The sequence below is a fragment of the Hippocampus bargibanti genome, linkage group LG12 (assembly GCF_051943395.1).
Source record: "Hippocampus bargibanti isolate YZ-2025 linkage group LG12, ASM5194339v1, whole genome shotgun sequence".
Taxonomy (NCBI): Eukaryota; Metazoa; Chordata; class Actinopteri; order Syngnathiformes; family Syngnathidae; genus Hippocampus; species Hippocampus bargibanti.
In genome coordinates, this window is record NC_142745.1 from 22,422,623 (window position 1) to 22,445,160 (window position 22,538).

The 22,538-nt window shown below is 40.5% G+C and overlaps 1 protein-coding gene across 2 annotated transcripts; it reads right to left on the reverse strand.

The window, feature by feature from the left end:
- Nucleotides 1-1,045: 1,045 nt before the first annotated feature.
- acad9 (acyl-CoA dehydrogenase family, member 9) lies at nucleotides 1,046-21,909 on the reverse strand. 2 transcript variants are annotated; one of them, XM_089010614.1, is made up of 18 exons: nucleotides 21,619-21,909; nucleotides 20,269-20,362; nucleotides 17,062-17,163; nucleotides 13,397-13,503; nucleotides 12,201-12,301; nucleotides 10,560-10,638; nucleotides 10,298-10,469; nucleotides 10,117-10,190; nucleotides 8,498-8,573; nucleotides 6,915-6,985; nucleotides 6,724-6,843; nucleotides 5,153-5,281; nucleotides 4,437-4,516; nucleotides 4,114-4,240; nucleotides 3,952-4,029; nucleotides 3,017-3,145; nucleotides 1,784-1,856; nucleotides 1,046-1,361 (listed from the first exon to the last, which is right to left on the reverse strand). In XM_089010614.1, the coding sequence occupies exons 1-18, from the start codon at nucleotides 21,790-21,792 to the stop codon at nucleotides 1,261-1,263; spliced, it is 1,887 nt and encodes a 628-aa protein (XP_088866740.1). In that variant the 5' UTR covers nucleotides 21,793-21,909; the 3' UTR covers nucleotides 1,046-1,260. The 2 variants fall into 2 exon arrangements, with proteins under 2 accessions (XP_088866740.1, XP_088866739.1); XM_089010613.1 differs by lacking the exon at nucleotides 17,062-17,163 and adding an exon at nucleotides 19,156-19,257.
- Between the last annotated feature and the right edge of the window lie 629 nt (nucleotides 21,910-22,538).

Here is a 22,538-nt window from a genome sequence, read left to right on the forward strand (position 1 = left end):
GCCAGGCGAATTGGACGATGTCGGCCATCAGGGTGCGGCTGGTTTCACGGTGGGGTCGGCGCGAACCACGGGGTAGAATCATCTCAGACTCACGCCGGGCGTCGGATGGATATCACGGCACGACTTGCTCAACTCCACGCCACGATCAAGCTCTGCGCGTCACCTGCCTGGGAGATCTGTCAACGAACCTACTTACAAATAAAGAGAAACATCAAACTCTTTATTGGCGAGCCAGCCAGGAGCATTTTTTTCCCTCCTCCTCAGCCAAATCAACTCTCCAAATGGAAACACCCAGATTTCCCAGCCGCCTGTGAACCCGGCATCTTCACAGCAAGACCCCTCGAGCCGAGCTCCCGATGGGCCGCCACCACCCGTGGGCGCCCCGACCCCACCGTGAAACCAGCCGCACCCTGATGGCCGACATCGTCCAATTCGCCTGGCGACTCTGCAAATCCTAGGGATATATAAATGGGGCCGATACGACCAGTCAGACTTTAGTTCGCTGACGAAGCCTCATGGATAGGAGGCGAAACGTCCGAAACCTTCAAATTTGTACAGATGACGGCTGAAGAAACCTTCTCATCGATTAAGTTAATCATGTAAAATTATGTGAGCAATGAATGACTCGTGTAAAAAAAAATACACTGTATATCAAATGCGTTTTATTTATATGACCTTTCACTTTCCCTGTGGTTACTCTGGTCTGATGATCAGCTGTCACTGATTTGCTTTTCATATTAATAATGCTATCATACCAACTAGTAAAAAATATAATAATAACAGCATAATGTGACAACTTTTGCCTACCTGTCTAGCCTAACCCTCATCACTGCTGCGTGTGTCTGTAATTCTCCCCTCCCTCCTCTACCACGGATATCAACCAATCACGTGCGGCTTTAACCGAAGTCCGGGAGCGGGGAATAGAGGACAAAAAAAAGTTGGCTCCCGTTTCGGCTCCTTGTTAGGATGCGGCTTTATTAACCGCCTCGTTCACGAACGACACATCACTCATGCGTTCAATCAACCTGAATCCTCAAGTGCCATCTCCTTTACTGGTGGCTCTGGTGAGCTTAGTTTTATTTTTGAAAGAACAACAACGAATGAGCAATGTCGCTTGAACTGTACAAGCTTTGAAAGATGGCGTTGGTTCTTTGACAAATAAAAGAACCATTGAAGGCCGTCTATCTTTCCCACTCGAAAAAGATGGCCCAGTGATGGAAACATTCTCAAATAGTTTTGGAGCGAGCGAGCGAGCAAAGCTCAGTAGGTGCTGTCAAGAGGATGAGCGCAGATGTACGCCCTGTTGTCCAACACGTCCTTGGCGATCTTCTTAATGCTGGCATCATTGTTCTCGGCAGAGTCTGTCAATTCAAATGAATGACAACATCGTGTTCAAAATCACATTCATCTACGTATTTACATGCAATAGTCGACGTGTATTAGACTGTCAAAATCAAGTATGGCAAGTGCCATGCTTATCGATCAAGCTAGCTAGCAAGCAAGCGAGCTAGCTCTCTTTCCACTCTGCAAGCTGGCAAATCACAGGTGTCAAAGTCAAGGCCCGGGGGCAAAAGCTGGCCCGCCAGCTCATTTTATTCGGCCCGCGAAAGCAAATCAAGCATGTCAAGTGCCATGCTCATCTATCAAGCTGGCAGCTAGCAAGCGAGCTAGCTCTCTTTCTATTCAGCTCACTGGCAAATCATAGGTGAAAAATATGAATATATTTTCCATCACAATGTGATACAAGCCCCCGACAACGTGAACATTTTCTGTGCTGACATACTTTTTTGCAGCTGCGTCATCCAGTAATTGTTCTTGAAGTAAGCGTCACTGCAGAAGGTGTTTGCAAGCAGCACCTGACAACAGACAAAATGTCAAACACACACACACACACACTTTACAATGAAATGCCTCTTCATGCCAATGAAATGTTTGTCTTTCAGTCCGTTGACATTTTGACAACGCAGAAATTGTGATGAGTAAATTTGTCAATTGAAAAAATGAGCCCGAGAATCATCACTCAAACACTCCCGATCAGGATTTCTCTGGTGTCCAATTTTCATGTGCGTTTGGGCCACCTGACGCATATCTTCTGTTTTATTTCTCTTTTGCAATTGCATCATGATAGAGAGTTGGTTGTGAAAAGAGCAACGTGGATCATATCTACAATCAATTGTGATGCCACGGTGATCTGGTTTTGGGTTCTTTGCTCATTCACTACCAAATGGATTTCTTCATGGCATCCGACAAAAGCGTTGATTTGAGGTTATTGGGAGCAGCAGGCGTTTGGGAGCTACTGCTGATAGAACATTTATGTGTATATATATATATACAGTAAAGTCTGGTTATATCGATATCGGATATATCGATAGTCCCGGTTATATCGATACTATTTCTATGCACGCACGGAGAAAATTACATGCAAACAGGGTCGGATATATCGATAGTCCCGGTTATATCGATATTTTGTCGGACTCCCTTGAATATCGATATAACGAGACTTTACTGTATATATATACACACACATGGGTAGACATCCTATGCTACTTCATTTCTAGTTTGATGTATGTAGTTTATTTGCTAACTTTGCGTATCTGCAGGGTGTGTACCGTTATTAAACATCTTTATTTTCAGTCTGAACCCATGTGACACCCTCCTCGTGGCTGATAGGCCCGGTCGAAATGACGTCATCAGCGCTGTATGTATAAAAGCAGGAGAAAGGGGCAGCTCCATCTCTTTTGGCTTTTCCACTTTGAGCGGGCACGTCTGTCTGCCGTCGACGAGAATCAAGTCTTTGTGGTTCACCGCTTTGGTCCCCGCGGACGTTTCATCGCAAAACTCGCTCAAGCCCGGAACCAGAAAGAGATCCTTCATTGATCCCAACAAGCGCTATCATCAGCATCGGCCGACCGCTGACACATCCGTCTTGTTTTTGCACAAATCGGAGCAATGGTGGTTCTTCTTTTTCAAAGTGTGCTTTGGTTGTCGCGGTCCAAGTGTCCAAGTGTCCACCTACTTCATGGTCATGATTCCGAAGGCCCAGTCTGATGGAACGGCTACTTCGAGACAGGACAGCCGTCATGGCGTACAGGTTGATCAGCACATCGGCCACTTTCTTCAGGACCAGTTGTTCATCCACTATTGTCTGAGAGCAGAAGAAAAAGGATCAGAGCAGTTTGGGAGCTTCGTTCGTTCCTTCGTTCGTTCGTTCGTTCATCCATTCATCTTAACAACCAACCACTTTATCCTCACAAGCTTTTGAGGAAAAGGAAGAAATACAATTCCAGCTTCAGCTGTTGTTAAAGCGCCATAGAAATCAACATATGGATTGTATTTTGTACAGCCGCCCCCCATTTCAAGCTCAGATAACTCCAGATTTAGGAATTAACTCTTTTTTTTCGAATGAGAGTCCAAACTTTCTAACGCTCCATTGAATGTTGATGTCATCCCGAAACTCAATATCCGGTGGGTTCTGCAATTGCAGTGAAAATGACACAAACCCTGGCACTGGACTGGACACATTTTGGCACATCATCTGGCCGGCTACCGAGCTAGCTATCTAACTAGCTAGCTATCTATTAGTTATCTCTTAACTAGCTAACTTTCTATCTATTTGAATTATTCGGGGTTCAGTGAACGCTGGTGCGCGTGGCTGCCGCTGCTCACCTACAGAAAAACTGATCCTGTGACTGTAAAGTGACCTTGAGTTTTGAAAGACGCTTAGAAATGAAATTGATGACGATGATGATTATTATTATTTCTTATCTGGCTATCTAGCTAGCTATCAATTTCCTATCTATTAGCTATCCAACTAGCTAGCTAGCTATCTATTAGTTATCAATTATCTAGCTAGCTAACTTTCTATAAAGTGACCTTGAGAGTTTTGAAAGGCACTTAAAAATGAAATGGATTATTATTATTATGATCAGGATGACGATTATTCAACGTCACCTTTCCATATCTGTACAAGAGGCTCTCCACGGTCGATCCAAAAAGATGAACATTCTGTTCAAATTTCTGTGCGCTTTCCTGTAAGAAGAAAGAGCAAAAAGTGACAAAGAAACAACGGCGCCTCCAATGGAGTGTGAATGACAAAAAAATAAAAGCTCCTACAGCTAAACTGGGATGAACGACTTCCTTCTTCCCAGTGAGGGACGACTCGGGGAAACTTCCAAAGGAGTTCCGCAACTTTTTCACAACCATCCCCAAAGCCAGAGCCAGATTTCCTTTCTTCATCTCTCTGGAAGCACAACAAAAAGACGTAGGGAGGTGTACCGATGCTTGTCTGTGACTGCAAAGTGTCCTCGAGAGCTTTGGAAAGCGCTTAAAATAACATGTATTGTTATTGTTATTATTATTATTAACAGCAGATTGAAAATCATGGTTTGAACAAAAAAGTAGCGATCCATAATCAATGATGTCACTTGTGCACTGACTTGACTTTACTTGTGAGGATTTTGCCAGCGTATTGCATTCCGGTCAGCGCGATGTACATTCTCAGAATTTCATTGGTACCCTGAAAACAAACAGAACAAAAAATACTATAATTTCACATTTCACTATTTGAAGTTGCTATGGGGAAAAAAACAAAAATTGCACAGTGAATTTGACACGGTGGGTTCAGTGGTTTTGCAATGCGACATCACGGTGCGCAGGTCGTGGGTTCAATACATTTAGATCAACTTTACACATTTATAGTAGGCGGAAAAAAAATATGTCTGTTACATTCAGACTAGATAATGCCATTTCCTACACCTATTCGCTTATAAATACAATGTATTATGATGATGATGATTATTCCTTCCTGAAAGACCGAAGAAAAGTGTATTGTGCGTGCTGTACATATGTAACAAACGCACGCTACATATGTAAGAAACGCTGGCTATTTAGCTAGATAGCTTAAAAATGAAATGTATTATTATTATTATTTAGCTAGCTATTAGCTATCTAGCTGGCTAGCTATCTATTAACTAGATAGCTCGAGTGACTTCCGGGTTGAGTGAACGCTGGCACGTGTGGCTGCCTCTGCTCACTTGCAGAAAAAAAATATCCTGTGACTGGAAAGTGTACTTGAGAGTTTTGAAAGGCGCTTATAAATCAAAGGTATTTATTATTATTAAGGTGGTGTGAGACATCAAAATAATGAGTTTACCTCAAAGATGGGAAGGATCCGACAGTCCCTGACGTAACGCTCATATGGGTAGTTTTTGGTGTAACCCAGACCTCCGAGAACCTGAAGAGCCTCGCTCACGCAAATCCAGCCTCCCTCTGAGCTGAACACCTTCAAGGCAGAAGACATCAGGAGAAACATTTGCCCTTTTTCATGACAAAGAAAAAAAGACTTGAAGAATAGTGAGCCATGTTAACTCATCAAGCTAACGAGCTATTTGCTATCTAGCTGACTGGCTGGCTATCTATCTAGTTAGCTATCTACCTGGCGAGCTATCTAGCTAGACATCTATTAGCAAGCTAACTAGCTTTCTATCTATTTGAGTTACGTCCGGGTTGAGTGAACGCTGGCGCGTGTGGCTGCTGCTGCTCACCCACGGAAAAACTGATCCTGTGACTGTAAAGTGACCTTGAGAGTTTTGAAAGGCACTTATTATTATTATTATCAATTTGTGAATGTCAGTGAATGAGTTACTGTATTTAATTTTCTTAAGTTGTCAGCCACCCGGGCTGAAATGTTTTGAAAGTTGTACGCCCGACGTAAAAGTTGTACGCCCCGGGCCACCGGGTAGCCGTTATTTCAAACACTGCATGTAGCTATATTTGGATTCTATATTAGCTATATTTATTCAGGAAGTCTCGTTTTCCAGTTGATGACGATGTCCTAAGTGACGTCATGGAGGGAACGCCCCTGACCGACAAAGCGACACACAATGCATTTTGGGTACTTTTTTTCGTCTGAAAACATCGTGTTGATGGCGAAAATAGAAGGAAAACGACATCAATAACGCCATGGTGAATCGGTGTATGTCGCAGCCAATTGCGGTAACACGCATAAAGAAGGTGGAAGTTGACACCAATTCCAAGCGGACCAATCATCCCATTTCCAACGTATAAACGCATTTTCTGGGCACTACATCGGAGTCCAGACGGCTTGAATTGATATGGAAGGACTCCTTGAATCGATTGCAAACATTGATGCTTTCCTCTTCAGAACTATTTCAATCCTATTCATAACTGGGTGGGTAACAATAAATTATCTTTTTCTGAATCTGAACTCACTGAAGAGCATTGTTATGATTCTGGAGCAAGGCAGTTTGTGAAGGAGTGGCGTGATGTCACGAACAAAGGGGCGGGACTTTCTGGATTTCCCCAGTTTCAAGCACATTTTGTGGCAGTTTTGGGACACTTGAAGTCATTGTGATTGGTGTTTTGCATTTGACTCAAAATATCAGCCTGCGTGTTTTGGCTATTTTAGATGCAATCAAACGTTTTTCTGATGTTAGTTAGGAAACAAAAAAAAAATGGTGTCGGTTGTCCTTTAAGCATTGCTCTTTTGCACAATGACCAATAGCCAGAGTTTACATTGTCAATCAATGCTTTTTTTGATCATGGACGCCTGGTCCGAGCCGAGAAAAAGTGAAGCAAAATATTATCCTGATTTTTAATAGAAAATTAGGGCTGCACATTATACACGCATGCGCATTATACTTGAAGAAATACGGTAATCGCTTGATTTGGCCCACGGCTTTCTCAAGGCAAAGGATGCGTTACCTTGACCACCGCCGCCTCTAAAGAACAATCTGGCAGGCCAGGTCTGTCCATCATTCCTGACGTGAGGTACGCCATGCTCTCCATCACAAAGGCATTCAGGGCCATGACTGCAAATTTCTCCTGGTTTCACAAAGCAAATCCATCGAGTTGAGCAATGAGCACTGACCTGCTTTTGGTGTTGGAGGCTCTACCTGGATCATCCCAAATTCACTCAAGCGTTTGTTAAACTGCTTCCTGCTGGCAGCATATTCAGAGGTCAATTCTACAGGGAAAGAAAGACAAGATTCATGGTCAGTTCTGCAAAACTTTATTGATGCCTTCAGCAAAGACAGTGGTCCCTCGACTTCCAGCTTTGGACTTTTTAAAAAGATATCAGCAGGACTTTTTTTCCACCTTGAGTTTTAAAACTTGAAATAAGAGCAGGAAACAAACTTCACAAGATAGCGAACAAGCCCTCAAAAAAAAAAAAAAAAAAAAAAAAAGACGACGACAAGGATGAGCTTGATGTTGTTTTGGACATTTTAGCCAGTTTTATCTTAACTAATTCAATTGATTTGGTAATTAATAATAATAATAATCATCATCATCATAATAATAATAATAATCCATTTAATTTCTAAGTGCCTTTCAAAACTCTCAAGATCACTTTACAGTCACAGGATACAGTGGCTAAAAGATAGCTATCTAGCCAGCTAAATAGCTAGATAGCTAAATGATAGCTAGCTAGCCAGCCAGCTGGACAGCTAATAGATAGTTAGGTAGCGAGCTGAATTGAAAATAGGATGTAGCGCGCCATTCCCTAATTTGTTCAGGTTTTGTTGTTTCATGCTTGGGTTCTGATAAAGCGCTGATCAGACCTCTGGCAGTGTTTTTTCCCTTCCACAAGGGGCAGCATTTCCCTTTGTTCCATGTTAGCGCTTTGTTCAAGCTTCAGCTGTTGTTATATCAACCAATATGTATTGCATTGTATTTTGGATGGCCACCCTCATTTCAAGCTCAGATAACTCCAGACCTGTATCATTTAGGAATTAAATTATTATAAATTGAATTTTATGAAAAAAAAAAAAGAGAGTCGCTTTGTTCACGCTTCAGCTGTTGTTAAAGCGCTATATCAACCAATATGGATGGATTGTATTGTATATATCTCTTAGCTATCTGGCTAGCTAGCTGGTTATGTAGCTGGGTATTTATTAGCATTATATGGCTATCTTGCTAGTTAGCTATCTGGCTATCTAGCTAGCTATCCATTTGCTATTTATTTGCTGTCTATTAGATATATGTTAGCTAGCTAGCTTTCTATCTATTTGAGTGACTTCTGGGTTGAGTGAACGCTGTTGCATGTGGTTGCCGCTGCTCACCTGCAGAAAACTGATCCTGTGACTGTAAAGTGACCTTGAGAGTTTTGAAAGGCGCTTATAAATGAAATGATTATTATTATTATTATTATTTTGTACAGCCGCCCCCATTTCAAGCTCTTAAAACTCCAGACCCGTATAACGAAGGAATTAACTATTTTTTTCTTATGAAAGAAGAGTCGAAGGTTTCATACGCTGCATTGAATGGTGATGTCATCTTAACAGTCAATATTCTGTTGGTCCTGGAATTGGAGTGAAAATGACACAAACCCTGGCACTGGAGTGGACACATTTTTTGCACATCGTCTGGCAGTGAAGAGGTGAATTGATTTCACTTGGGAAAGATGTTTTTTTTTTTTTGAGATAGGAGCACTGTCAGGAAAAAATGAAGCTCTTAAGTCAAGGTCTATCCATCATACCAATCAGTTTTTTGATCATTCCAGCTGAAGAACTTCCCATGCTGAATCTTCCAGAGTTGAGGATGTTCATGGCGATCTGTTCAAACAAACCAATCAATTCATAACAGATTAGCTATCTAGCTAGCTACTGAATGTCACTTGTGATGACCGTATTTTCGGCAGCGGAGTATCAGTCGCACCCGCAATGAATGGTGGATTTTTTATTTTGCTTTTTATTCTCTTTTCTCTTTCTCTTCACTTCTTTTCCAGCTACTCCCCTCAGGCAGGCGCTACCGATCCATGCGCACCAAATCCAGCAGACATTTAAACAGCTTCTTCCGCCAAGCCATTAACTCTTTGAACAGTAGCTCAAATGGAATTGTATAGTGCCTCTTTGAAAATTTTTTTGCTGATGATACTAGTGCAGCGTGTTCGACCGGAAACAAATTCCTTGTGTGTTCGACATACTTGGCAATAAAGACGATTCTGATTCTCTGAGATAGCAAATAGTTAGACAACCATTCATCTAGATAGCCAACAGATAGCCAGAACTAAGCCGATGTTGCCTAAAAAGTCTATTGTAAGAACAATAAAAATGATTCTGATTCTGACTTTTACTTATCTAACTATCCAGCTATTTAGCTATCAAGCTGGCTACCTAGCTATCTGGCTATCTGGCGAGCTACCTAGCGAGCACTTTATTTGCTTGCAATTTGCTCTCTATGAGCTATGTAGCTGGCTCGCTAGCTATCTATCTATTAGCTATTCTTATCCTGTGACTGTAAAGTGACCTTAAGAGGTTTGAAAGGTGCATGAAATGACATGTATTATTATTATTATTATTATTATTATTATTATTATTATAGTTGCTATTTATTAGCTAACTATTAGCTATCTGTTAGCAGGCTGTCTGGCTATCATAGCTAGCTACAGTATCAGAATCAGAATACCTTTATTCGTCCCGCAATGGGGAAATTTAAGCTATCTATTGACTATCTATTAGCTGGATGGCTAGCTTTCTATCTATTTGAGTTACTTTTGGGTTGAGTGAACACTGGCGCATGTGGCTGCTGCTGCTCACCCACAGAAAGACTTCTCCTGTGACTGTAAAGTGACCTTGAGAGTTTTGAAAGGCACTTAGAAATGATTATGATGATGATTAGTATAATTATTATGATTATTATTATTGCTATTTATTCGCTAACTATTAGCTATCTGTTAGCAGTCTGGCTGGCTATCTAGCTAGCTATCCAGTAGCTGTCTGGCTAGGTATGTAGCTAGATATCTATTGGCTATATGGTGCATCTGGCTATCTAGCTAGCTATAGTATAAGCTATCTATTGACTATCTATTAGCTGGATGGCTAGATTTCTATCTATTTGAGTTACTTTTGGGTTGAGTGAACACTGGCGCATGTGGCTGCTGCTGCTCACCCAAAGAAAGACTTATCCTGTGACTGTAAAGTGACCTTGGGAGTTTTGAATAGTTTTGAATGTTGCTGTGGACTGCAAATTTCCCAATTGTGGGAGGAATAAAGGTTTTCTGATGATGATGATTATTATTATTATTATTATTATTATTATTATTAGAAAAAAGGTCAACCTCCACAAGACCTTTGACAAGACAAAGCAAAGCATGACCTTGAATCCGTCCCCGATTTCTCCAAGAACATTTTCCAGTGGCACGGGAACATTGTCAAATGACACTTCACAAGCTAGGGAAAAAAAATTATCACGGAAAATAATTAATCATTATGATTATGATTAATAGTCAACGACAAATTCGAATGCAATGAATGCAGGAAAAAAAAGTCCTCCTTACTATTGGAGCCCCTGATGCCAAGTTTGTCCTCTGCTTTTCCACTCACGACGCCTCCAAAAGCTCTTTCCACAATAAAAGCAGAAATCTTGTCTTTCTTCACGCCATCGGAAAGCACCTCGGTGCGCGCAAACACGGTCATGATGTCGGCCATTCCGCCGTTTGAAATCCAAATCTAATCAACGGACACAACCGTGTCGATCACACAATCAACACATCGACAATATGCTGCTGAATAAGGTTTTGTTTTTGTTTTTTTATATACCTTGGATCCATTGAGCAGGTATTGTTTTCCATCATGAGACAATGTTGCCCGCATCTGAATGGAGGCTGCGTCACTTCCACTGAAAACATCACATTCAACATGGCTGTGGCAAAACGCAGTGGAGGGAGGCTGGAATAAACACCTCCTCAATAGTCACCTTTTGACAGGATGCTAACAATGATCACAAACACAACAGTCTCACACTATTAACTCATTGACTGCCAGACTGTGCCAAAGTCTACAAATTGGCCTACATAGGCTCTTATTTCTATGTTATTACTGTTATTGTATTATTATTATTATTATTATGGTTTTTATAATTATAATGATTACGACTTGGCTGGCTATTTAGCTGGGTAACTAGCTAGCTACCAAGCTGGCTATCAATTTGCTATCGATTAGCTACCTGGCTGTCTATTGGCTAGTTAGCTACCGAGCTGGCGATCAATTTGCTATCTATTAGCTATCTGGCTGTCTCACTATCTAGCTAACTGGCTATCTATTGGTTATACGGCCATCTGGCTAGATAGATAGATAGATAGATAGCTGTCTATCTATTAGCTATTCATTGGCCAGTTAGCTACCAAGCTGGCTATCAATTTGCTATCTATTAGCTATTTGGCTGTCTCACTAGCTATCTAGCCGGCTATCTATTAGTTATACGGCTGGCTGGCTAGCTAGCTGTCTATCTATGGGGTATCTATTGGCTAGCTAGCTACTGAGCTGGCTCTCAATTTGCTATCTATTAGTTCTCTGGCTGTCTCACTAGCTATCTAGCTGGCTATCTATTAGTTATACGGCTGGCTAGCTACCTGGCTAGCTGTCTATCTATGGGGTATCTATTGGCTAGTTAGCTACCGAGCTGGCGATCAATTTGCTATCTATTAGTTCTCTGGCTGTCTCACTAGCTATCTAGCTGGCTATCTATTAGTTATACGGCTGGCTAGCTACCTGGCTAGCTGTCTATCTATGGGGTATCTATTGGCTAGTTAGCTACCGAGCTGGCGATCAATTTGCTATCTATTAGTTATCTGGCTGTGTCACTAGCTATCTAGCTGTGTATCTATTAGTTATACGGCTGGCTAGCTGTATATCTATTAGCTATCTATTGGCTAGCTAGCTACCAAGCTGGCTCTCAATTTGCTATCTATTAGTTATCTGTCTGGCTCACTCGCTATTTAGCTGGCTATCTATTGGTTATACGGCTATCTGGCTATCTAGCGAGCTAGCTGTCTATCTATTGTCTAGCTAGCTATCAATTTGCTCTCTATTAGCTCTCTGTGTCTTTGTGTTGACATATTATTTGTTACTTAGTTTTTTTTACTTTGTTACTTCTGGGTTGAGTGAACGCTCACGTGTTTGGCTGCCGCAGCTCTCCTGCAGAGAAAATATCCTGTGACTGTAAAGTGTCTTTGAGAGTTTCAAAAGGTGCTTAGAAATGAAATGTATGATTATTAGCGCTTTATTGGCACCCAAGCATGAAACAATCAAACCCGAACAAATTCAGGAATGGCAGATGAAAGTCTCTTAATCCAGTAATAATTTGACTACCTGAGCTGTGAATAGCCTGACAGACAGACAGACAGACAGACAGACAGACAGACAGACACGGTTGAGAAAGGAGGTTTCAAAGCATTTTACCTTCCAGGCTCCGTCAAACAAAAAGCTGCGACGTGTTCCCCTGAGGCTAATTTGGGCAGATACTTGTTCTTCTGGGATTCGTTGCCCGCAATAAGGATCCCCTAAAAGATAGAAGGATGGTCAGCGCAGAGCGCCGAAGCAGTTGTGGATCTGTCGCAACTTGGAATTGAAGCGGATTTACGTGGGACAGCAGATGTCAGACAATATCTTTACGGCAATGAATGCTACAGCTTTGTGTTTGTTTTCTACATTTCGCAAGTAGCAGACATGCACCTTTCCCAACATTACATCACTAAAGGTTGAGTGAAGGCCCAGATAGCTATCTGTTAGCTATCTATTAGCTAGCTAGCTTTCTAGCCGAGTTACTTAGCTATCTGTTAGCTATTGATTAGCTAGATAGCTTTCTATCCGAGGTACTTAGCTATCTATTAGCTAGCTAGCTTTCTATCTGAGTTACTTGCGGGTTGAGTGAAGGCCTAGCTAGCTATCTGTTAGCTATCGATTAGCGAGCTAGCTTCCTAGCCGAGTTACTTAGCGATCGAATTAGTTGTCTATTAGCTAGCTAGCTTTATCTGAGTTACTTCCGGGTTGAGTGAAGGCCTAGATAGCTATCTGTTAGCTATCTATTAGCTAGCTAGCTTTCTAGCTGAGTTACGTAGCTAACGAATTAGCTGTCTATTAGCTAGATAGCTTTCTATCTGAGTTACTTCCAGGTTGAGTGGAGGCCTAGCTAGCTATCTGTTAGCTATCTATTAGCTAGCTAGCTTTCTAGCCGAGTTACTTAGCTATGTATTAGCTGTCTATTAGCTAGATAGCTTTCTAGCTGAGTTACTTCCGGGTTGAGTGGAGGCCTAGCTAGCTATCTGTTAGCTATCTATTAGCTAGCTAGCTTTCTAGCCGAGGTACTTAGCTATGGAATTAGCGGTCTATCAGCTAGTAAGCTTTCTAGCCGAGTTACTTAGCTATCGAATTAGCTGTCTATTAGCTAGTAAGCTTTCTAGCCGAGTTACTTCCAGGTTGAGTGAACGCTGGCCCGTCTGGCTGCCGCTGCTATCCCACAGAAAAACTTATCCAGTGACTGTAAAGTGACCTTGAGAGTTTTGAAAGGCGCTTACAAATGAAATGTATTATTATTGTGATATGTTTTGCCATTGTGATTCTTCATCCATGACAATATGACAAGATGTCCGTCTTACCTTCAATCCAATTGCTTGATGCGCAGCCAGCGTGACTGCAATGGAGCCGTCCAATGAGATAATTTCTGCTAAGCGTGCGTACATGGTATTGGACAAGCCAAGGCCTCCTGGAAATGCAAAATTTAATTACATTCTCAGGACCTTTTTAGGTCTAAAATTATGAGGCATAATGAAAAATGATCCAGTTCGTGGTTTCACTGGTCTGTACCATGTCACAAGATGGGTAAAGGCTGGCTGGCTATCTATTAGCTGGCTAGCTTGTTAGCTGACTGTCTATTAGCTATGTATTAGCTAGCTAGCTTGCTGGCCGGCTATCTATTAGCTATCCAGCTGGCTAGCTTGTTAGCTGGCTGTCTATTAGCCCTCTATTAGCTACTTAGTTGGCTAGCTGGTTATCTGTTGCCTATCTAGTAGCGCGCTAGCTTTTTATTTGAGTAATTCGGGTTGAGTGAACGCTGGCAGCGTCTGGCTGCCGCTGCTCACCCACAAAAAATGACAGCTGGCTGGGTATCTATTTGATAGATGTTGGCTAGCTATTTGGCTGGCTATCTGTTACCTATCTAGTAGCTCGCTAGCTTTTTATTTGAGTAATTCGGGTTGAGTGAACGCTGGCAGCGTCTGGCTGCCGCTGCTCACCCACAAAAAATGACAGCTGGCTGGCTATCTATTAGATAGATATTGGCTAGCTATTTGGCCGGCTATCTGTTGGCTATCTATTAGCTATATAGCTGGCTATATGTTCGCTATCTATTCAGCGAGGGCCTCAATCGGCAGTACATATGCACCTAAAAGCTAGCAACCGCTCATTTGACGACAATGAGGTTAAAATCTTAGCGAAAGAACACAGATGGTTTGAAAGGGGAGGAAAAGAAGCGATTCTCATAAAACAACAAACACAGGTTAGGCAACTTTCGTAATGCTGGTGAGGTGATACCGGAGGGAGTGGGGCAATCAGCCCAGTCGTTAGTCAGGAATGTAGGAACAATCGGTGGGGCCGCAGGGAGTGGTCCTCTGCTCCCCCCAACCTGAGAGTAGGGACATATCATAGCAGTGTCCGGCGCCGCTATGTCTGGACAATAGGGATATATATATATATATATATATATATATATATATATATATATATATATATATATATATATATATATATATATATATATATATATATATACAGTAAAGTCTCGTTATATCGATATCGGATATATCGATAGTCCCGGTTATATCAATACTATTTCTATGCACGCACGGAGAAAATTACATGCAAACAGGGTCGGATATATCGATAGTCCCGGTTATATCGATATTTTTTCAGACTCCCTTGAATATCGATATAACGAGACTTTACTGTATATCCCTACTGTCCATTAGCTAGCTAGCTTTATCTGAGTTACTTCCGGGTTGAGTGAAGGTTTAGATAGCTATTTCTTAGCTATCTATTAGAGTTACTTAGCTAACGAATTAGCTGTCTATTAGTCTATATATATATATATATATATATATATATATATATATATATATATATATACAGTAAAGTCTCGTTATATCGATATCGGATATATCGATAGTCCCGGTTATATCGATACTATTTCTATGCACACACGGAGAAAATTACATGCAAACAGGGTCGGATATATCGATAGTCCCGGTTATATCGATATTTTTTCGGACTCCCTTGAATATCGATATAACGAGACTTTACTGTATATATATATATATATATATATATATATATATATATATATATATATATATATATACACACACACACACACACACACAGTAAAGTCTCGTTATATCGATATCGGTTATATCGATAGTACCGCTTATTACGATACTATTTTCATTTCCCTTGCACATTTCTAGTCTTTTTATGTATAATTAGTACCGTTTAGTACGATACCCGGTTATTACGATAATCCGGTTATTACGGTGCTCCTTTTCATCCCCCGCCGGCCATTTTTGTTGTTTATATCGATATATCCGTCGCGCCATTGGTCAACTTGGTCACGTGTCTTGTTACGTGAGCCGCCATCGGTCGCGCCATTGGTCGACTTGGTCACATGAGCCGCCATCGGTCGCGCTATTGGTCGACTTGGCCGTGTGACTTTGTCACGTGACACGCCATCGGTCGCGCCATTGGTCAACTTGGTCACGTGTCTTGGTTACGTGTCACGCCATCAGTCGCGCCATTGGTCGACTTGGCCAGGTGACTTGGTTACGTGCCCAGCACCCGTGTAGCAGAGCCATTTTCATTTTCAGACGCTAGCTCGTGTGTAGCAGACGAGATTGAAGTGTTTGTGTTAAAAGGTAAAAATGGGAAGCAGAAGAAGATTGATGACTTTTTTAAATGGTATACATAATACAGTAAGATGTAAGTGTTGCAGTTTCCCTGTTGTGTTATGTACATGCCCACTGTAATGTATATGAATGCAATCGTTTTTTGCAACAATGTTTCTTGTTTTGTCTGCTGAAGCGTGATGATTTTGAAAATTACCATACATTCCATACTGTGTACTAAAGGACAACAGTTGTCACTTTTTATTCAAATACAAAACACCAATAAAAATGACTTCACGCCAAGACGTCTTGCATTGCTTGTGAATCCAAACAATGGCTTCAGATTCGGATAATATGCTTTCTTGTTACACATCCAGTTATGAATATGTTTCAAATACACTGTAGTTCTGAAGATTAAAGCATACATGTTTACAATCGTTAAAGAATTATATGTGCCATTTTGAGGCAACATTGGGGGAACATCTCTCACCCAAAAAAAAAGGGAGCTAATGGCCAGCTCCGTTTCTTATATGGCGCTTGGCTGCCCTCTTTTGGCGGCTTTTGTTTAATGCAGTTCGGCGCAGGATCGGATATATCGATAGTCCCGCTTATATCGATATTTTTCGGACTCCCTTGAATATCGATATGAGACTTTACTATATATATATATATATATATATATATACAGTAAAGTCTCGTTATATCGATATTCAAGGGAGTCCGAAAAAATATCGATATAACCGGGACTATCGATATATCCGATATCGATATAACGAGACTTTACTATATATAGTAAAGTCTTGTTATATCGATATTCTGGGGAGTCGTAAAAAATATCGATATAACCGGACTATCGATATATCCGATCCTGTGGCATGTAAATTTTCTCCTTGCGTTCAAAGAAATAGTATCGTAATAAGCAGTACTATCGATATAACCGATATCCATATAACGAGACTTTACTGTATATATATATAGGGCCGATGCGACCAGTAAGAATTTAGTTTGCTGAAGAAGCCTCTTGGATAAGAAACGAAACGTCTGACACCTTGAAAGAAGTCCAGATGACGGCTGAAGAAAACTTTTCATCGATTAACTCAGAATACCGACTTTTAACTCAGAATTCCGACTTTTAACTCAGAATTCCGACTTTTAATTTAGAATTCATTTAACTCAGACTTTTAACTCAGAATTCCGACTTTTAACGACATTTAACTCTGAATTTCGACATTTAACTCAGAATTCCGACTTTTAACTCAGAATTCCACAACAAAGAAATTGACGTTTAAAAATGGACCGTTTCGACTTACGACCGTATTGGTCGGAACGGAACACGGTGGTAAGTCAGATGTTAGCTGTATTTGATCAACTCAAGAAGTCCATCTTACCGTATTGCTCGGGAATTTGAATTCCAAAGAGTCCAAGTTCTTTCAAGCCATTCAAGGTTTCTGTGGGGATTCGGGCTTCTTGGTCAATCTTTGTTGAGTCAACTACAATGAAAGAAGACAAAGGTATGAAGAATTAAGTTTGAAAGTTGCATACATGACAATCGATGATAAAAACTGATGCATATGTATTATGTACAGCCAGTGTCTGAAACTCCTGAGAAAAAGTTAGCGGACACCAGGGCAGACAACTCTGAAAAGTTGCCTACCCGGCTATAAAGCCTGCCCGATTTTTCACAACTTGAAACACAATGAGAGGACTAATCACAAAAAAATACCATGATAGCAAATTATTAAGGATTTTTGATGGAAATTCAGGATGTAGCTAGCACAAATGCTCCCTTGCTAAATGTATCGTAAATATCCTTGCAGATGATTTTGCTCCAGTTGATCGTTTATCCATACACTCGTCGTCATTCTCCACAATGCAATGTTTGCGTTGCGTCGTCTGCTACAAGCCACGTCAACTCCTCTTTCCACCATGCTTTTAATCATAATAATAATAATAATACATTTCATTTCTAAGCGCCTTTCAAAACTCTCAAGGACACTATACAGTCTTGGTTACGTGCCCAGCACCCGTGTAGCAGAGCCATTTTCATTTTCAGACGCTAGCTCGTGTGTAGCAGACGAGATTGAAGTGTTTGTGTTAAAAGGTAAAAATGGGAAGCAGAAGAAGATTGATGACTTTTTTAAATGGTATACATAATACAGTAAGATGTAAGTGTTGCAGTTTCCCTGTTGTGTTATGTACATGCCCACTGTAATGTATATGAATGCAATCGTTTTTTGCAACAATGTTTCTTGTTTTGTCTGCTGAAGCGTGATGATTTTGAAAATTACCATACATTCCATACTGTGTACTAAAGGACAACAGTTGTCACTTTTTATTCAAATACAAAACACCAATAAAAATGACTTCACGCCAAGACGTCTTGCATTGCTTGTGAATCCAAACAATGGCTTCAGATTCGGATAATATGCTTTCTTGTTACACATCCAGTTATGAATATGTTTCAAATACACTGTAGTTCTGAAGATTAAAGCATACATGTTTACAATCGTTAAAGAATTATATGTGCCATTTTGAGGCAACATTGGGGGAACATCTCTCACCCAAAAAAAAAGGGAGCTAATGGCCAGCTCCGTTTCTTATATGGCGCTTGGCTGCCCTCTTTTGGCGGCTTTTGTTTAATGCAGTTCGGCGCAGGATCGGATATATCGATAGTCCCGCTTATATCGATATTTTTCGGACTCCCTTGAATATCGATATGAGACTTTACTATATATATATATATATATATATATATATATATATATATATATATATATATATATATATATATATATATACAGTAAAGTCTCGTTATATCGATATTCAAGGGAGTCCGAAAAAATATCGATATAACCGGGACTATCGATATATCCGATATCGATATAACGAGACTTTACTATATATAGTAAAGTCTTGTTATATCGATATTCTGGGGAGTCGTAAAAAATATCGATATAACCGGACTATCGATATATCCGATCCTGTGGCATGTAAATTTTCTCCTTGCGTTCAAAGAAATAGTATCGTAATAAGCAGTACTATCGATATAACCGATATCCATATAACGAGACTTTACTGTATATATATATAGGGCCGATGCGACCAGTAAGAATTTAGTTTGCTGAAGAAGCCTCTTGGATAAGAAACGAAACGTCTGACACCTTGAAAGAAGTCCAGATGACGGCTGAAGAAAACTTTTCATCGATTAACTCAGAATACCGACTTTTAACTCAGAATTCCGACTTTTAACTCAGAATTCCGACTTTTAATTTAGAATTCCGACTTTTAACTCAGAATTCCGACATTTAACTCTGAATTTCGACATTTAACTCAGAATTCCGACTTTTAACTCAGAATTCCACAACAAAGAAATTGACGTTTAAAAATGGACCGTTTCGACTTACGACCGTATTGGTCGGAACGGAACACGGTGGTAAGTCGGATGTTAGCTGTATTTGATCAACTCAAGAAGTCCATCTTACCGTATTGCTCGGGAATTTGAATTCCAAAGAGTCCAAGTTCTTTCAAGCCATTCAGGGTTTCTGTGGGGATTCGGGCTTCTTGGTCAATCTTTGTTGAGTCAACTACAATGAAAGAAGACAAAGGTATGAAGAATTAAGTTTGAAAGTTGCATACATGACAATCGATGATAAAAACTGATGCATATGTATTATGTACAGCCAGTGTCTGAAACTCCTGAGAAAAAGTTAGCGGACACCAGGGCAGACAACTCTGGAAAGTTGCCTGCCCAGCTATAAAGTTGCCTGCCCAATTTTTCACAACTTGAAACACAATGAGAGGACTAATCGCAAAAAAATACCATGATAGCAAATTATTAAGGATTTTTGATGGAAATTCAGGATGTAGCTAGCACAAATGCTCCCTTGCTAAATGTATCGTAAATATCCTTGCAGATGATTTTGCTCCAGTTGATCGTTTATCCATACACTCGTCGTCATTCTCCACAATGCAATGTTTGCGTTGCGTCGTCTGCTACAAGCCACGTCAACTCCTCTTTCCACCATGCTTTTAATCATAATAATAATAATAATAATAATAATACATTTCATTTCTAAGCGCCTTTCAAAACTCTCAAGGACACTATACAGTCACGGTATAATGTCCGTTGACGTTTTGTAGCGTCATCAATGCTTCTTTTGACTCTTTCTTCTGGGGCTGAGGTTCTGTGCATCTACTTTGGAAAATGAGACGCAAACGCACGACCTTGTAACGCTCCTGATCCGTCCGGAAGCACGAATCAGGCTTCTGATTGGCTGCCGTGCTAAGTATGCTAATTGACAAACGAACCGGTTTGTATACGTTTCATTTTCGGTTTTGATGAATTGGATTGGATTTGCCTTTATTAGTCTCACAGTGGAGAAATTTACATTTCACAGCAGCAAAGTGATGAAAGTCTTTGCGTTTTAGTACAATGATGATACTGTGTGTGGTTGTTGTCTGTTTTCATCACTGAAGGAAAACCGGTTTGTTTGTCAACGGATAGACAGACAGACCTTGTCTCCCGCCTCGTGTGGTGTTGTTCCCTCGATGTGTATAAGCATATAAGCGTTGTGCTCAAATGACTTTCCCCTCACCTTCCTCATTGAAGAATTTTTCTACAGGAGTCACAAGCTGGTTGATCTCCTCCAATTCTTCTTTTCCAATTTCTGGAAAGGGAAATACTTCAGCCTGAATGAGACAAACAGAGTGACTTCTCAATACAGTTTCACCAAGTAGGTACGCTACGGTTCGCTATATTATTTGTATTATTTATATTATTTGTTATTTTTTCACATTTTTTTCCCCAAGATGGCGGCGCGTGAACACGCAGCGGCTCCCCTCTCCCGGCAAATTGGCGTTTTCATGTTTATGTTTGTTAAGTAATTATAAGTACCTTGCATGCTGGGTTCGAGAGGACAGTAATTTCATCTGTGCCGTTTGTCATGCATATTCGCATATTTGACAATAAAGCTGACTTTGACTTTGACTTTGATTCCACCACCATTGTTTCTGTCCAGTGAAGCGAGCGCACTCTGTACTCGCAGTGGTATATCATTGCATTTTTGTGAAGTACGTCATGGTTTTGGGTGGGATTTTCCAAGCTATGCAGCTTATGATGACGTATTACACACGTTTCCCTCAATGCTGCTTCTTGAAATTTCTCAATACAACAACGAGAAATGGGGGAAAAAATGGATTGAAGTTGACTCTTTTTGCTAACACTACAGTTTATAAAGGTGACAAAGAAAGTTGTATTTGTATAACTCATACAAGTGGTAGAATATATCTTTTTCTCCATAATTGCCAAGTTTCAAGCAAAAAGAAGCATTAGCATCTATATTTCGAGAGCTCGCGATTTTCTTTGCGAGTATTCAGTCACAGCCATTTTGGATTTCTGACGAACATCTGCCTGCATTCGATGGTTGATATTTGCTCATTTATATTTGGAATCTTTTCTTGTGTTCTTGTTTAGGATTTCAAAAGCTTTCCAATGGTACCTTATTCGTTAAGATCTGCCAAAAATTAAGAAAGTTATGATAGTTTAAACTGTAATAAAGAACTCGGTCACAGGTTTTCATTGTCTTAACTGTAATTTAAATGTAATTACAGGCAGAAAATCCCCTCATATTTCAAAAATTAAAAATTCAATTATTTCCTTATTATTTGTCATAGAACAATTATATGTCCCTCATTTGAAAGCTATTTAAAAGCACTTTAATATGCTATTAGAAAATATGTGATGAATTATTATTGAAACATTTTGGCACATCCCTCCATTAAGTATTTAAGAAGTTGTCAAGAAGATTAAGTTGTTTATCTCGGTTATGAGCGACATGTGAATGCATTTTGCGGAAATAATTATAGAGGTCAATTTAAACGTTTGCATTCTTTCAAACGACATCATTTGAATAGACTTTCGTATGTGCCGATATTGTTGCTATTACCTCGTTAACTTGACCGAGGAACAAGTCTTTGGCATAGGCGAGATTTCTTGAACACACTTTAATTGATCTGCGCTGAGAAATCCACCAGACATATTTTGGCCTTGTACGATGCAGCAGCTGCTTTCCGATGTGAAAATAGTTGGAGAGAATGTGTATTCTACTGATATTCATCATCGATTCGGCGCGTAGACCCGCTGCAACCTGCTAAAGGGGACGGCTAAACACAATGTCAAAAGATAGCCATAACACGGGCACGTATCATTTCGGTTACACCAATGTGGTAATTGTCCTACCCCCACATCCGTTTTCAAGTAAGCCCCGCCCCCTCTCCGAAAAAAAAATTAAAAAAAATACAGGAGATGGTTCGGAAATGAACTCTGAACGCGCACTGCTCCATTTCAACGTTCGCTCATTCAGTGTGTGAGTGCTCTTAGCACCTTGACTGGGAACACGGTGTCCATGTTGCCAGGTTGTACTGACGGAACCAGTTCAAATACGAGCTGCTGAAATCGGAGGAGTTTGAAAATCAACGGGAGCGGCGCTTTGTCTCGCAGAACATACACTGCCTCAAAGTAGTGCAGAGACGTCTAGTTGTCATTTCCGAACGCACCCAAGATTTCGCACTGAACATGTCGTGACATGGAGAAAACGAGTCTCACAATTGTCCCGCCCTTCCATTATTATATTTCGACTCGGCTTATTGATAAAATAATAATTCTAATATATTTCATTTCGAAGCGGCTTTCAAAACTCTCAAGGACACTTTACATTCACGGGATATGTTTTTCTGTGGGTAAGCACCGGTAGCCATGGGCCCCGGCGTTCACTCAACCCGGAAGTATATATTCCAGTGCTTTTACTGCGCGTACATACACACACTGTTTCAATACATCCGATGACGCTGAATAATAATGCAACCA

Excerpts from the sequence above, each read along its gene's own strand:
- acad9 (XM_089010614.1), bottom strand. The coding sequence starts at position 21,792 with ATGATGAATATCAGTAGAATACACATTCTCTCCAACTATTTTCACATC. Across the intron at positions 10,639-12,200 it reads TGTTTGACGGAGCCTGGAAG|TGGAAGTGACGCAGCCTCCA; the intron begins GTAAAATGCTTT and ends TGATGTTTTCAG. Across the intron at positions 4,030-4,113 it reads TCGTTCATCCCAGTTTAGCT|GAAAGCGCACAGAAATTTGA; the intron begins GTAGGAGCTTTT and ends TTCTTCTTACAG.